The sequence below is a fragment of the Hylobates moloch genome, unplaced genomic scaffold (genome assembly GCF_009828535.3).
Source record: "Hylobates moloch isolate HMO894 unplaced genomic scaffold, HMol_V3 SCAFFOLD_10, whole genome shotgun sequence".
Taxonomy (NCBI): Eukaryota; Metazoa; Chordata; class Mammalia; order Primates; family Hylobatidae; genus Hylobates; species Hylobates moloch.
This window is the reverse complement of record NW_026652285.1, coordinates 93,786,384-93,798,794: the sequence shown is the minus strand read 5'-3', so window position 1 is coordinate 93,798,794 and position 12,411 is coordinate 93,786,384. Positions and strand designations below refer to the sequence as shown.

Below are 12,411 nucleotides of genomic sequence, written 5' to 3'. Positions count from 1 at the left end.
AGGAGCCTATGGGAAGTGAAATGTCCGCGTCCTACGCACACAGGCGCTCCCTCCCTTTCCCTGTCCCTCTCTCTGGGGACACCAACTCCTCTCTTGAGCTTTATCCTGGTTCTTCCCCGCCCTGCTCCAGGCACAGGGGCTCCCTCCTCACCAGCCACCCCCAACTGCAGCCTCAGCCCCTGACCTTGTTATGAGGCCAGCTGCTCAGGCTTGTGTGTGGAAATGACCTAAGCCCCTCCCGAGCTGGCCTCTTTGTTCTTTATTGTCTGTTCTTCCTGATCGAGCCTCTTCCCAGAGTCTCAGGGCAAGGGGAGGGGGCGTGTGGCTCTACCCCTCATCCACCTGCCCAGCTGGGCAAGTTCAGAAGCCCCCCGCATGGCTGGCCAGCAGAACTGAGGCCCCCCTGGGCATGGGAAAGGGCCCTGGATTGGGGGCCAGGAGACCCAGGGAGGTGGTGGGAGCAGCCCAAAGTGGAGAAAGCGCACAGGAGTCTGGGAGTCCTGGGTTTGAATCACAAGTGTTCCTCACTCGCTGTGTGGCAGGGCCCTTCTAAGCCTTGATTGTCTCATCTGAGCTGTGGGGTTGTTCCTTCCTCTGTGAGGAGTCAATGGAGAATATTTAGCAGGGAGCCAGGCACACAGTAAATGCTCATAAATAGGACCCCAGCTCTGCCTCCTTGGCCTAATTATTTCCCTTATAGAAGGGCTCCAGGTATGAATGTGGCTTCTCTTCCTTAATTTTTCTGAGGCCCAGGCAGCCTGGTCTAGGACAGAGCCCTCGAACAACATGGAAGGAATCTAGATTCTGGCATCCCTTCCCCATTCCAGGCAGGCTAGGCTGGTGTCAGTTTCACAGATGGGGAAACGGAGGCTTGACAAGAGCCCAGGTCTTTGGCTGGCACCTGTTGAGTGAGCCGAGTGGCAGAGCCAGGAGGAGGCCTCAGAGGGAGGGCAGGCCTAAGCAGGGGAAGCGAGATGATGAATGGGAGGCCAGTGGCTGGACACATAGCTGTTATTTTTTACAATTATTATCTATCTGTCACCAGTTGAAGCTAATCCCTCTGCCTCTCAAAGGAAGGCCCAGGGAGTCATGATATCAGGCCCCCTGATGACATCAGGCTATTTTGGCCTCAAATTGTCCTCTCTTTAGACCATCCCTGTCCCACAGCTGAGTCTGCCTCTCGCCTTGGCCAACTGAGCTGACATGGCTCCTGCCACATCTCTGAGCTGCTTCAGTGAACGCTCCCCGGGAGAGAGGATTTTCCACGGGCACAGGGAGGGGCCTCCAGGTGGCAGCTTTGGCACACAATGGCTCTCGGGACTGCAGCAAAATAAAGACATCAGGCTTTGTAGCTGGAGCAAGCTGGGTTCGAATCAGTGCACTCACCGTGTGATCAGGGCCAGTCATGTAACCTCCCTGGCCCTCAATTTTCTCATCTGGAAAATGAGGCTAACTGCAACCCATCAGGTGTATTGCAAGGATTCAGAAGACAATGTACGCCAGATGCGGTGGCTCACACCTGAATCCCAGCACTTTGGGAGGCTGAGGTGGGCAGATCACCTGAGGTCAGGAGTTTGAGACCAGCCTGGCTCACATGGCAAAACCCCATCTCTACAAAAATAGAAAAATTAGCTGGGCATGGTGTTGCATGCCTGTAGTCCCAGCTACTCAGGAGGCTGAGGCAGGAGAATTGCTTGAACCCAGGAAGTGGAGGTTGCAGTGAGCCAAGATCGTGCCACTGTACTCTATACTGGGCAACAGAGCGAGACTCTATCTCAAAAAACAAAAAACAAAACAAAAAATTGCTGGGCACGGTGGCTCATGTCTGTAATCCTAGCACTTTGGGAGGCCAAGGCAGTTGGATCGCCTGAGGTTGGGAGTTTGAGACTAGCCTGACCAACATAGAGAAACCCCGCCTCTGCCAAAAAATTCAAAATTACCTGGGCTTGGTGGTGCATGCCTGTAATCCCAGCTACTTGGGAGGCTGAGGCAGGAGAATCGCTTAAACCCAGGGGGCAGAGGTTGCAGTGAACCGAAATTGTGCCATTGCACTCCAGCCTGGGCAACAAGAGCAAAACTCCATCTCAAAAACAAACAAACAAACAAACCAAAACAGAAGACAGTGCAGATAAAGTGTCTTTGGATCCTGGCATGGAGTAGGTGCTTACCGAATGGTACTGGTTATTACAGCAGTAGCACTTGGAAGTTTACAAACTCACATCCACCTGCTTCTCTGCTGAGATCTCCCAACAACCCTGGGGTAGATGCCCATGCTGGTTGTCATCAGGAAGAAATGGAAAGTTCTGAGCTTTTGAGCTGCCTGCTCCACCTCCATGATATCCAAAGCAACCACCCCCTTCTGGAGGGTTTATCCCAGCGGGCTGTCTGAGCCCAACTCCTTCCTGTATGAGTCACAGACTCCCCTAACAGGTGTCCAGCCTCACACTCTCTTGCCTCCTTACTCCTCCAGAGCTCCAAGACCACCTGGAAAACAGGCAGGGCAGGGCTGAGTCTGCCCATTTGTCAGATGAGGAAGCTGAGGCTAAGTCAGGGCAGGGACTCGGTCCAGGCCACCCAATAACAGAGAGAGCTGGGATGAGATGCAGGCCTGCTCTCTTGGGGCATGGGGTCCAGCACCCTCAGCCGACAGCCAAGGAACCAGAAGTCCAGAGCCGGGGAGGATGCCTAAGGATGCAGAGCAAGTTAAGGGCAGGATCCAGCTCATGCCACTCATTAATTCACTCACTCTCGCTCACTTATTCATTCATTCATTCATCCACTGAGTATGTATTGAGCACCTTCTCAGGACCAGTGCTGTGCAACACCCTGGGAACCCAGTGGCAGACAAGATACAGCTCCTGCCCTCAGGGCCTTATAGTCTCATGTGGGAGTCAGGCCAGTGAGCAGGCAATGAAAACACACCCTGGCGGAGGAAGCCCCAGGAGCTGTCCTGGTGGGAGGACGGTACCCATGAAGTAGAGAAACAGCAGGACTCCAAGAGGACCCGGAGAAAGTCTATTTTGCAGGGCAGGGCTTTTTCTCTTATGCTGGCCACTGACAGGCCTCCCTCTTGCCCCCTTCTTTGGAAATCACAAGGCAGATGGAAAGGACATGCTTCTCTAAGCTGGATTTTTCACACAGCTCCAAGGAGCTGGCACCAGAGGGGGACAGTCACATCTTGTCTGGCCGTCACCCCAATTTACACCTAGGGAAAGTAAGGCCAGTCACAAGGGCTCTGCAGGGGTTAGTGCCGAGTTTCCAAGCTCTCTTCTCCTCACCTTCCTGCCTTTGACTGTCCTGTAAAAGGAACCTCTGTGCCCGTGTCTGCTGCTCGCTGCAGCCGTGTCTGAGCCCTTCTTGGCCTTGCTCTAAGGGGCTCCTACCGCCAGACCACCCAATAGGGCTCTGCTCAGTTCTGCCTGCTAAGAGGCTTAGGCCTCCAGAACTTCAGTGCCAGTGACTGTGGAACCATGCCATGGCTGAACCCTTTCAGCCTCTGAACACCTGATGGATGCTATCGGAGCTGGGATCCTCACCAGACGAAAGGCGCTTTGCTCAGCTTGAAGCAGGGAGAGGTGTCCAGAGCCTCACCCCCAGCTTTGCAGCTCCCAACCCTTCCCCATCCCCATCAGTGTTCCTGAGCCCCGTAAAGGAGCTCAGCTTGCCAACCCCTGACCAAGATTGTCAGTATCAGAGAATGCTCCAAAGCATCACCAGTCTCCATGCCTTTGCACCTGCTGTTCCTTCTGCCCTGGAATGCCTTTCCTCGCCTCTTTGCCTGCACCAGCTGCATTTGTTCACTCACTCATTCAACAAGCATTTGTTGGATGCTTACTCCTGACAGGTGGAGAACTATGCTCTGGGGATCCAGATTGCTTAGAGACTCACAGGAGATGCAGGTGAAATACATCAGCATGCAATAATGTGTAGTGCACATACGAACACATCCATAAAGGAAAAGAGGGGCTATGAGAGTGACGCATTGGGGGAACATGGTTTAAGGAGGGCTTCTCTGAGGAGGTGACTTTTCAGTTGATACTGGGAAGAGGAGGAGGAGGAGTTAGCTCAGGGAAGAGAAAGAGGAAGGGTGCTCAAAGTCCCTGAGGGGAGACAGCCTGGGGGCATGAGGAAGGTCAGATCCGATGGCGGGAAGCGAGAGAGTGAGGGGTGAAGGAGGAAGAGTTCAATCATGAAGGAGCAGAGAGGAGACCCTGTGGGGAGCAGCCAGAGAGAGCCCCAGGAGAAGGCGCCAGCCAGAGATAATTGGAGGAAACCCCGAGAGCAGCCTGTCCCAGAAGCCAGGCCGGCACTGTGGCTCATGCCTGTAATCCTAGCACTTTGGGAGGCCAAGGTGGGCAGACTGAGAGAGCCCAGGAGTTTGAGACCAGCCTGGGCAACGTGGGCAAACCCTGTCTCTACAAAAAAAAACAAAAATTAGCCAGGCATGCTAGTGCACACCTATAGTCCAGCTACTCTGAAGGCTGAAGCAGGAGGATTGCTTACACCAAGGAGGTCGAAGCTGCAGTAAGCTGTGATCATGCCACTGCACTCCAGCCCGGGTGACAGAGCGAGACCCTGTCTCAATAAAAAAGGAGGGTGTTGTGGACTGAACATGTGTGTCCCTCCCATCCTCAAGTCATATATTGAGCTCCCAATGTGGCTCTGTTTGGAAATGGGGCCTCTAAGGAATAATTAAGGTTAAATGAGGTCATAAGGATGGGGCCCTAGTAGGATTAGTGTCCTTATAAGAAGAGACAAAAGGATCACAGCACTTTGGGAGGCTGAGGCAGGTGGATCACTTGAGCTCAGGAGTTCGAGACCAGCCTGGGCAACATGGTGAAAATCTGTCTCTACCAAAAATACAAAAAATTAGCTGGGCATGGTGGTGTGCACCTGTGGTCCCAGCTACTCGGGAGGCTGAGGTGGGAGGATGGATTGAGCCTGGGAAGTGGAGGTTGCAACTGAGCTGAGATTGCACCACTGCACTCCAGCCTGGGTGACAGAGTAAGACCCCATCTCAAAAAAAAAAAAAAAAAAAGAAGAGAGAGAGGAAAGGGCTGATTGCTGTGGCTCACGCCTATAATCCCAGCACTTGGGACCCTGAGGCATTGGGATTGCTTGAGCCCAAGAGTTCTAGACCAGCCTGGGCAACATAGCAAGACTCCATCTCCATAAAAAAATTTTTTTTAATTAGTGGGGTGTGGTGGCATACGTCTGTCATCACAGCTACTCAGGAGTCTAAGACAGAAGGATCCCTTGAGCCTAGGAGTCCAAGGCTGCAGTGACCTTTGATCACATCACTGCAAAATGTTATTATTATTTTTGAGACGTAGTCTCGCTCTCTGTCGCCCAGGCTGGAGTGCAGCAGCATGATCTTGGCTCACTGTAGCTTCTGCCTCCCAAGTTCAAGTGGTTCTTATGCCTCAGTCTCCAGAGTAGCTGGGATTAAAGGCATGTACCACCACACCTGGCTAATTTTTTGTATTTTTAGTAGAGATGGGGTTTCACCATGTTGGCCAGGCTGGCCTCAAACTCCTGACTTCAAGTGATCCACCTGCCTCAGCCTCCCAAAGTGCTGGGATTTCAGGCATGAGCCACTGTGCCCAGCCTTCTGTTTTAATTTCTGTTTCTGAAACCTTTGTTGTGTGAGTCACCTTGTCTATTTTGTTATAGCAGCCTGAGCTGACCAATATAGAGGGAATCATTGACTTCTTCAGTGGAGGAGTCACCTCTGCCAGGAAGCCTTTCTGGATTCCAAGTATGGGGTTAGGGCTTCCACATGCCTTGACTTCCCCCATCAGAGCACCTGCCTCTCTCTCAGATTAGCCTAGGAATGTCACAAGGTTTGATTTGTTCTTGAACCCCAAAGCCCAGTCCAGAACCTGAAAGTAAGTGTTAAATGAATGAATATAGAACCAGGGCTCAGACTGGGGAAGTGACTCACTGAGACCGCAGTTTTCCTGTGCTGCCCTGACCCAGGATGGCCTCCTTCAGCCCTGGACCCCTGAGGCTGGCTGGGTGGGAGACCTTGGCTGGAAAAGGCCGACCCCTCTCCAGCTGGGCCTGGGATTGCTCCCAGAGAGAGCCTGGGCTCCACTCCATGCCTGCCCGCCCCTTTCCTAAGGCCCCCTCTGTCCCTTTCCTCTTCCTCTTGAATCTCTTACCTCCCTGCCTGGCCAGCTTCCAGGAGATCAGCAACCGGCCTCGTGACAGGCCAGGACAAGGAGCTGATTGTGCATGGGGCCTTTCCATGAGGGTGGAGGCAGCCTCAGTTTCCAGCCTTGCCCAGCCCAGAGGCTGCTACTAGCAAATCTGGAGGACAGCAAGTGAGGACTGTGGGTTCCTGAGATATCCCTGGCTGGGGCTGGGCCTCCCCACCCCCTCACCTGCCTCTTCAAAGGTCAGTGCCCTCCCTAGGGGAGCATCCAGACATCCAATGAGCCCATACGCATCCCGATGCCAAGCTTCCAGTGAACAGCTCTGGAGGCAGGCAGGCCTGTCCCACACCCTCAGGCTGTCTGCCCCTGGCTTCCCCAGGGACCGCATCACTCTGAATTTAGTCTGGGATCGTTTGTCTGTCTCCCATTCCAGACTGGGAACTCTTCCAGGCCAAGGGCTGCTCTCCCTATTTTTTTCCCTCTCTCCTCCCTTTGTATTCTCCTCCTCCTTCCATCCACTAAGCACCAACTATTTGTTAAGACTGAGTTCCTCATTCCTACACACCCCTGACCCTGACACAGGGCTTGGCACATGGAGGTCACTCTGCATACATCAACTCCCCCCTGCCCCCGGGCCCAAAGATGCCAGGTCTGTGGGCTGGGCCTTGCCAAGCTTCCCTGAGGGCTGCAGCTCCAAACGTGGCAAAGGGCCCCTCTCCTTGGAAAGGGCTGAGCTCCTGCAGGAGGAAGGAAATTTGGCCTTGAATCTGTGCCAGGCAGCCAGGCTTGGATGGAGTGGGGGAAAGTCCAGAGAAACAAGAACTTGGTTTTCTTAGTAGAACTGTGATCTCAGGAGGACCTGAGCCCCTGGAAGGCTGACCTGACCCAAGCTGGGATGAGGTCACCCTGCAATTACCACCTCTTCCGAGGCCAACAGGCCTTCTCCCTGGTGAGTCCTAAAACCTGCTGCCCCACCCCCCCCATGCCCAGCCTCAGTCCCTCGGCCACACTCTTGCACTCTTGCGTCCCTGCTTGGTTGTCCAGAGACAGCCAGGCGGTGCGGGGCATCCCAGCCAAAGGTGAGCTCTCTGGCCAGGCTGAGCAGTGCAGGAGCTGAGTTACTGCATCCCTGGAGCCCCAGGCCTGCAGAAACCGCCACGAAGGAACCCTTCCCAGTCTTATAAATCCCTGTTCCAGACTCTGCATGGGCTCTGTCCCAAGCAACTTGTCCCCAATAACGCATGCAGGGCTTCCAGTGACCTAGGCAGCTGCACGGGGGCAGCTCCCCGGTGGCAGCCACTGGGGCCCTGTCACACGGGGAGTGCTTTCAGCATGAGCCCTGGCCTTTAATTACAAGGTATGTTCCTGTTGCCTCTTCCATCTATATTTATCTGCAGGATCGCACTAATTGAATTCCCCACAGCACAGGGCAGGCCTGGCGAACAGCGAGGCAGGCAGACAGGCAGGGGGGCTGCAAAACTTCCTTCCTTTCCTTCTTGGCCAGGAGCAAAACAGAAGCAGCTGAGAAACTCTCTCTCTCTCCCCTGGACCTTGTCAATGCCTGGAGTCTGAGGTGCTGCCCGCTCCAGGGACCCTCCAGCCCTGAGCCTCATAGTCCAAGGCACCCATGCCCACCCATGGGTCCCAAGACCAGACAGTGCCCAGATGCCTGACCGCCTCCCCACTTCAACTCAGATTCCTATAGCAGAGAAAAGTCCGTTGAGCAGAGAGGCTGAAACCCCCAACTCTGCACTTTGCCGGCACTGTCTTACCGTAGGAGTCGTCTTGGTCCAGGAGGGAGTCGGGCTCCATGGCACGTGGGCCCCCAGCCCCTGGCCCCACCTGATTTATGAACCGAGGCTGTCTCCATGAGCGTCTGGGTTCCTCCTTTTGTATTCCATCTGGCGGCTTTTCCAACTAGATGACTGGGTATTCCTGCAAGCAGGCCCCTTTCCAGCCCTCGCCTTCATACAGTACATTTAAAGTAGCAGTAACCTCTTTTTCCTCCCCCCGCAGCCTGGCTGGAAACATTAGAAGGGACTGAGGCAGCGAGATGTCTAAAATAGGAAGACGCCGGGACGGTTGGCCTGGCTGCCCGTGATGCTGGCTGCGGGGATCTGGCCCGGCTGTGCAGATGGAAAAGCTAAGAGGTGAGGCTGAGACGGGCTTAGCATCTGGAAGCCGGCTGTGGGGCCCTGGGGGTTTGCAGGAAGCAGGGAGCCCAGCCCCCCAGGGGAGGGGTTGGGGGGTCTGCTCTGTTTACCCCCAGTGCCCAAACCCCAGGGGCTTCTCCCAGGCCCTTCTGGAACCTCCCACTCAAATCTGTTCTACAGACATTTCCCGCAGTGTGGGGGATGCAGAAATTGACTCATCCATCCATTCAGTTAGTCACTAAATATTTTTTGAGCATCTAGTCCACACCAGACACCGTGCCCGGTGCTGAGTTTGCAGCAGGGAGTGAGGCACAGTGCCTGGCTTCTTGGAGCTCACAGGAAAACAGGTCATTGCAGTGCAGTGTGTGGTGCAAGAGCTGCAGGAACACAGAGAGGGGGCGCCTCACCTGGATGGAAGAGGTGGTCAGGGAAGGCTTCCTGGAGGAATGGGTACATAAGCTGGGGCCTAAAGGATGAGCAGGAATTAGCCAGGTACAGAAGGAGGGAGTGACCTGTGCAATAGCCCTAAGGTGAAAGGGTACATGGGGCGTTCAGTGCCCCCCGAATAAGTTCCAGGTAGTTGGAGTAGAGTGAATGATGCCAGGGCTGGTGAGAGATGGGACGGGGGTGCCAGGGAGAGAGGCAGGAGTGGGTTGGACAGGGCCTTTGGGGATGGCTCCAGGCCTGCCCGGAGGAGGGTCTGTGAGAATGACATGATCTGGATTGTCCTCTGGGAAAGCCTCCCTGGTGACCTTGTAAAAGAGGGTAAGCCACCAGGGGAGAGGGAGATGCAAGCTCCACAGCCACAGCTGTAGGAACCCTGGGTGCTATTTATTAAGCAGGAGCTACAGGTAGGCACCATTTCAAGTATTTGCCCACATTGTCTCATACACTCCTCACTATAGTCCCTTCCAGGAGAAACTCTGGTTCTCCTATTTTACAGATGGGGACAATGCAGTTTAGAGAGGTGATGTGACTTGACCAAGGCCACAGTTGGGAGTGACCACCAGGGCAGGCCTGGACCCCAGAGAGGGCACAGCCTTGGTGCTGGGATGTGGGGAGGACAAAGATGCATCTCAATCAATCTGCATTCAATCTGCATCTCCTGGCTGGGTGTGGTGGCTCACACCTGTAATCCCAGCACTTTGGGAGGCCAAGGCGGGTGGATCACCTGAGATCAGGAGTTCGAGACCAGCCTGGCCAACATGGTGAAACCCCCATCTCTACTAAAAATACAAAAAATTAGCCTGGTGTGGCGGTGTGTGCCTATAATTCCTGCTACTTGGGAGGCTGAGGCAGGAGAATCACTTGAATCCGGGAGGTGGAGGTTGCAGTGAGCCAAGATCGTGCTACTGCACTCCAGCCTGGGCACCAGAGCGAGACTCCATCTCAAAAAAAAAAAAAATCTGCATCTCCCTCTCCCACAAGCCCACCCAGGCCACAGGGCAGTACCGTGGGCTTATGGGAGACAGCTTCATTTGGGTTCAATCAGGGAAGGCTGCCGAGAGGAGGAGCTGTTTCAGCTGGGCAGAGAAAGAAGAGCAGAATTTGATGGGCCAAGCAGGGAAAAGTGAGGGCGTCCCAGTTAGAGGGAATGGCACAAGCAAAGGCGTGGAGGCAAGAAGGTAACACACAATGGAAATGACAGGTGACTGGGAGGACGTCAGGGCTGATAAGCAGGTTTGGGCAAGATCAAGAAAGGGCCTGGAGTGCCAGCCTGGGGGTGTGGGCGTGCTCCAGAGGGTGACACACAGCCCTAGCAGGCATTTGTTCCAGGGAAATGACCTCCTTCTCAATGGCTGCCTGGGAGCTCCTGCAAGCGGCTCCCCACAGCCTTCTTAACGCTCTGCTCTGAGAGCAGGAGAAATCCACTGTCCCCACAGCATGGCTGGAACACTAGAAGCCAGCCTTGGTGACCTGGTTTTTGGAGACATGGCTCTGGTGCTGGGGTGGAGGAGACATTTAGAGAAGGGAGATACAGGGAGACAGGGAGTGAAGGCAGGAGGCTAACAGGAGGGTCCGGGCCAGGGGTGGCAGGGAGGTAAGAACCCGCCGGGCTTGCTCCTGGCCACCCACTGCTGCCCAGAGGCCCCCAGAGCAGCCAGTGGCTGCTGACGTGGTTGGCCTGGCTACAGGGAGGCTCCTTCAGTCACTCGTCACCCCTCCTCCCCCACCTCGGATGACAGGGATCCCAGCTCCCAACCTCCCGCTGCCTTAATTACAGGGAGACTGGCCCTACCCAGGCTAGCTGCAGGCACCAGGCTCCCTGGCTCTAATCAGTGGGTAGGGCAGGCTGGGAGTTGAGGAGGCAGAAAGGGGAAATCAGGTCCTTGGACCACTAGCCAGTGGACAGATTCAGGTCCAGGTCTCCCTAGTCCTCCAAGGCCCCAGGGGATCTGCGTGCCCATTTGTACATATGCACACGTGGTCTCTTTTCAGATAGAGTGTGGTGGTTAGCAGGATGGGGCTGAAATTGACCATCTGGATTTATATCCAGGCTCTGCCACCAACTAGCTGGGTGCCACTGGGTGAGTTACTCAACTCTTGTGAGTCGCCTTGGCAGAATGGGGCTACTCGAGCCCTTACTTCAGACAGTTGTCGTGCAGATGAAATGGGGTAATGTGCATCAAAGCCTTAGGGCAGGTCTGGGTGTGTCTTAAGCACTCAGTAATGGGCAATGCTCTTCCTCATACAAATTTTATCATCTCCACAGCTTAGTAAAGGAAGCGTGGGAGAACACGGGCCCATTTTACAGATGAGGAAACTGAGGCTCCAAAAGAAAAGACTCAACTTGAGGGTCTACATGGAGGCTCAGGATGCACCCTTCACTTGGCTGGCTGTACCCCCAGAACCTGCTGAGAACAGAAGTAGGTCTTAGTGGGAGGAAGATCTGGACCCCAACTCTGGCTGTGCCTCCAGGCAGTGCTGTGACCTAGGGAGAGGGTCTTGCTTCCCTGGGCCTCACTTTCTTCACCAGTCAAGGTACAGACTTGGACGACCCTGACAGTTCCCACCTCCCAATCCATTTCCCTCTTGTTATGAATTAGACGTGTTTAAGTACAACCACAGCTCCTACCCTCCAGGGATTAATCATATTGAACATTGGGCACTAGGCTCTGCTTCCCTCCCTTTGTGATAAGAGACCCATCTATTTAGTGGCTGCATAACCTTCCACCCTTTGGCTGTGCCACACCTGCTTTGAGCCAGTCCCCTATTGATGGACACCTACATTGCTGCCAGTCGTCATGATGACAAGCAACACTGCAAGGACTATCTGGACTGTACTTCTGTGCGCATCTGTCTACTGATCTCCTTAGGGGAAAACCCTAGACGCCAACTTGCTGGGTCAAAAGGCGCCTGTGTTTGCAAAACTCCCAGTGTGGCGGCAAAGCGCATGCAAGCCCCCTCTGTTCTTTTATTCATTCCACCAGCCATTATTGAGTCTGATTTTGTGCCTGGCCCTGTAGAAGGCCTGGGATGGTGGGTGTCCCTGCTGCTTTGAATTTCCACTCTAGCCGGGGGGAGACATGCACGCTGTCTGGTAGAAAGGAGTGCTATTCAGAGAATTAAATGGGGGCCACACAAGAGAGGAGGTGATATCCAAGCAGCAACCTGCCAGGCAAGCAGGAGCCAGCTATGCAGAGTTCAGGGGCCAAGCATCCAGGAGTGGGCAGAGCTGCTGCAAAGCTGGGGTGAGAGTGAGCTGGCTGAGCAGGAGGGTAGGAACGATGGCCAGCATGGCCAGGGCTGGGAACAGCTGGAAGAGTAGTCCAGGAGAAGAGGGGAAGGCCACCTCTCCAAGGACCTTGTGGGTCAGGAGATGTGGGAGCCATTGCAGGTTGAAGCAGGAGAGTGACATGAGAGGTTCCCTGGCTACAAGCGGAAGGTGGCCGGAGGAGTGGCCAAAGAGGATGCAGGAAGCCAGTGGGACACTGCTGTGGTCTCTAAGGAGAAAGACCTCAACCAGGGTGTTGGTAGCAAAGGTGGGGAAAAGTAAACAGATTCAGGATACATGTGGGGGCCGGGCTCGGTGGCTCACGCTTGTAATCTCAGCACTTTGGGAGGCCGAGGTAGGCGGATCACCTGAGGTCAGGAGTTGG

At 54.6% G+C, this 12,411-nt stretch overlaps 1 protein-coding gene across 2 annotated transcripts in view; it reads right to left on the bottom strand.

Annotated features, from left to right (window-relative positions):
* Window positions 1-8,085, bottom strand: part of DAB2IP (DAB2 interacting protein) — a 217,058-nt gene extending 208,973 nt beyond the window's left edge. Inside the window, exon 1 of one of the 2 annotated variants that reach the window (XM_058446092.1) lies at window positions 7,931-8,085. In XM_058446092.1, coding sequence (XP_058302075.1) covers window positions 7,931-7,970 — 40 coding nt within the window. In that variant the 5' untranslated portion in view covers window positions 7,971-8,085. The remainder of the gene's footprint in view (window positions 1-7,930) is intronic. The other variant, XM_058446091.1, reaches the window with a different exon arrangement.
* Window positions 8,086-12,411: the final 4,326 nt, after the last annotated feature.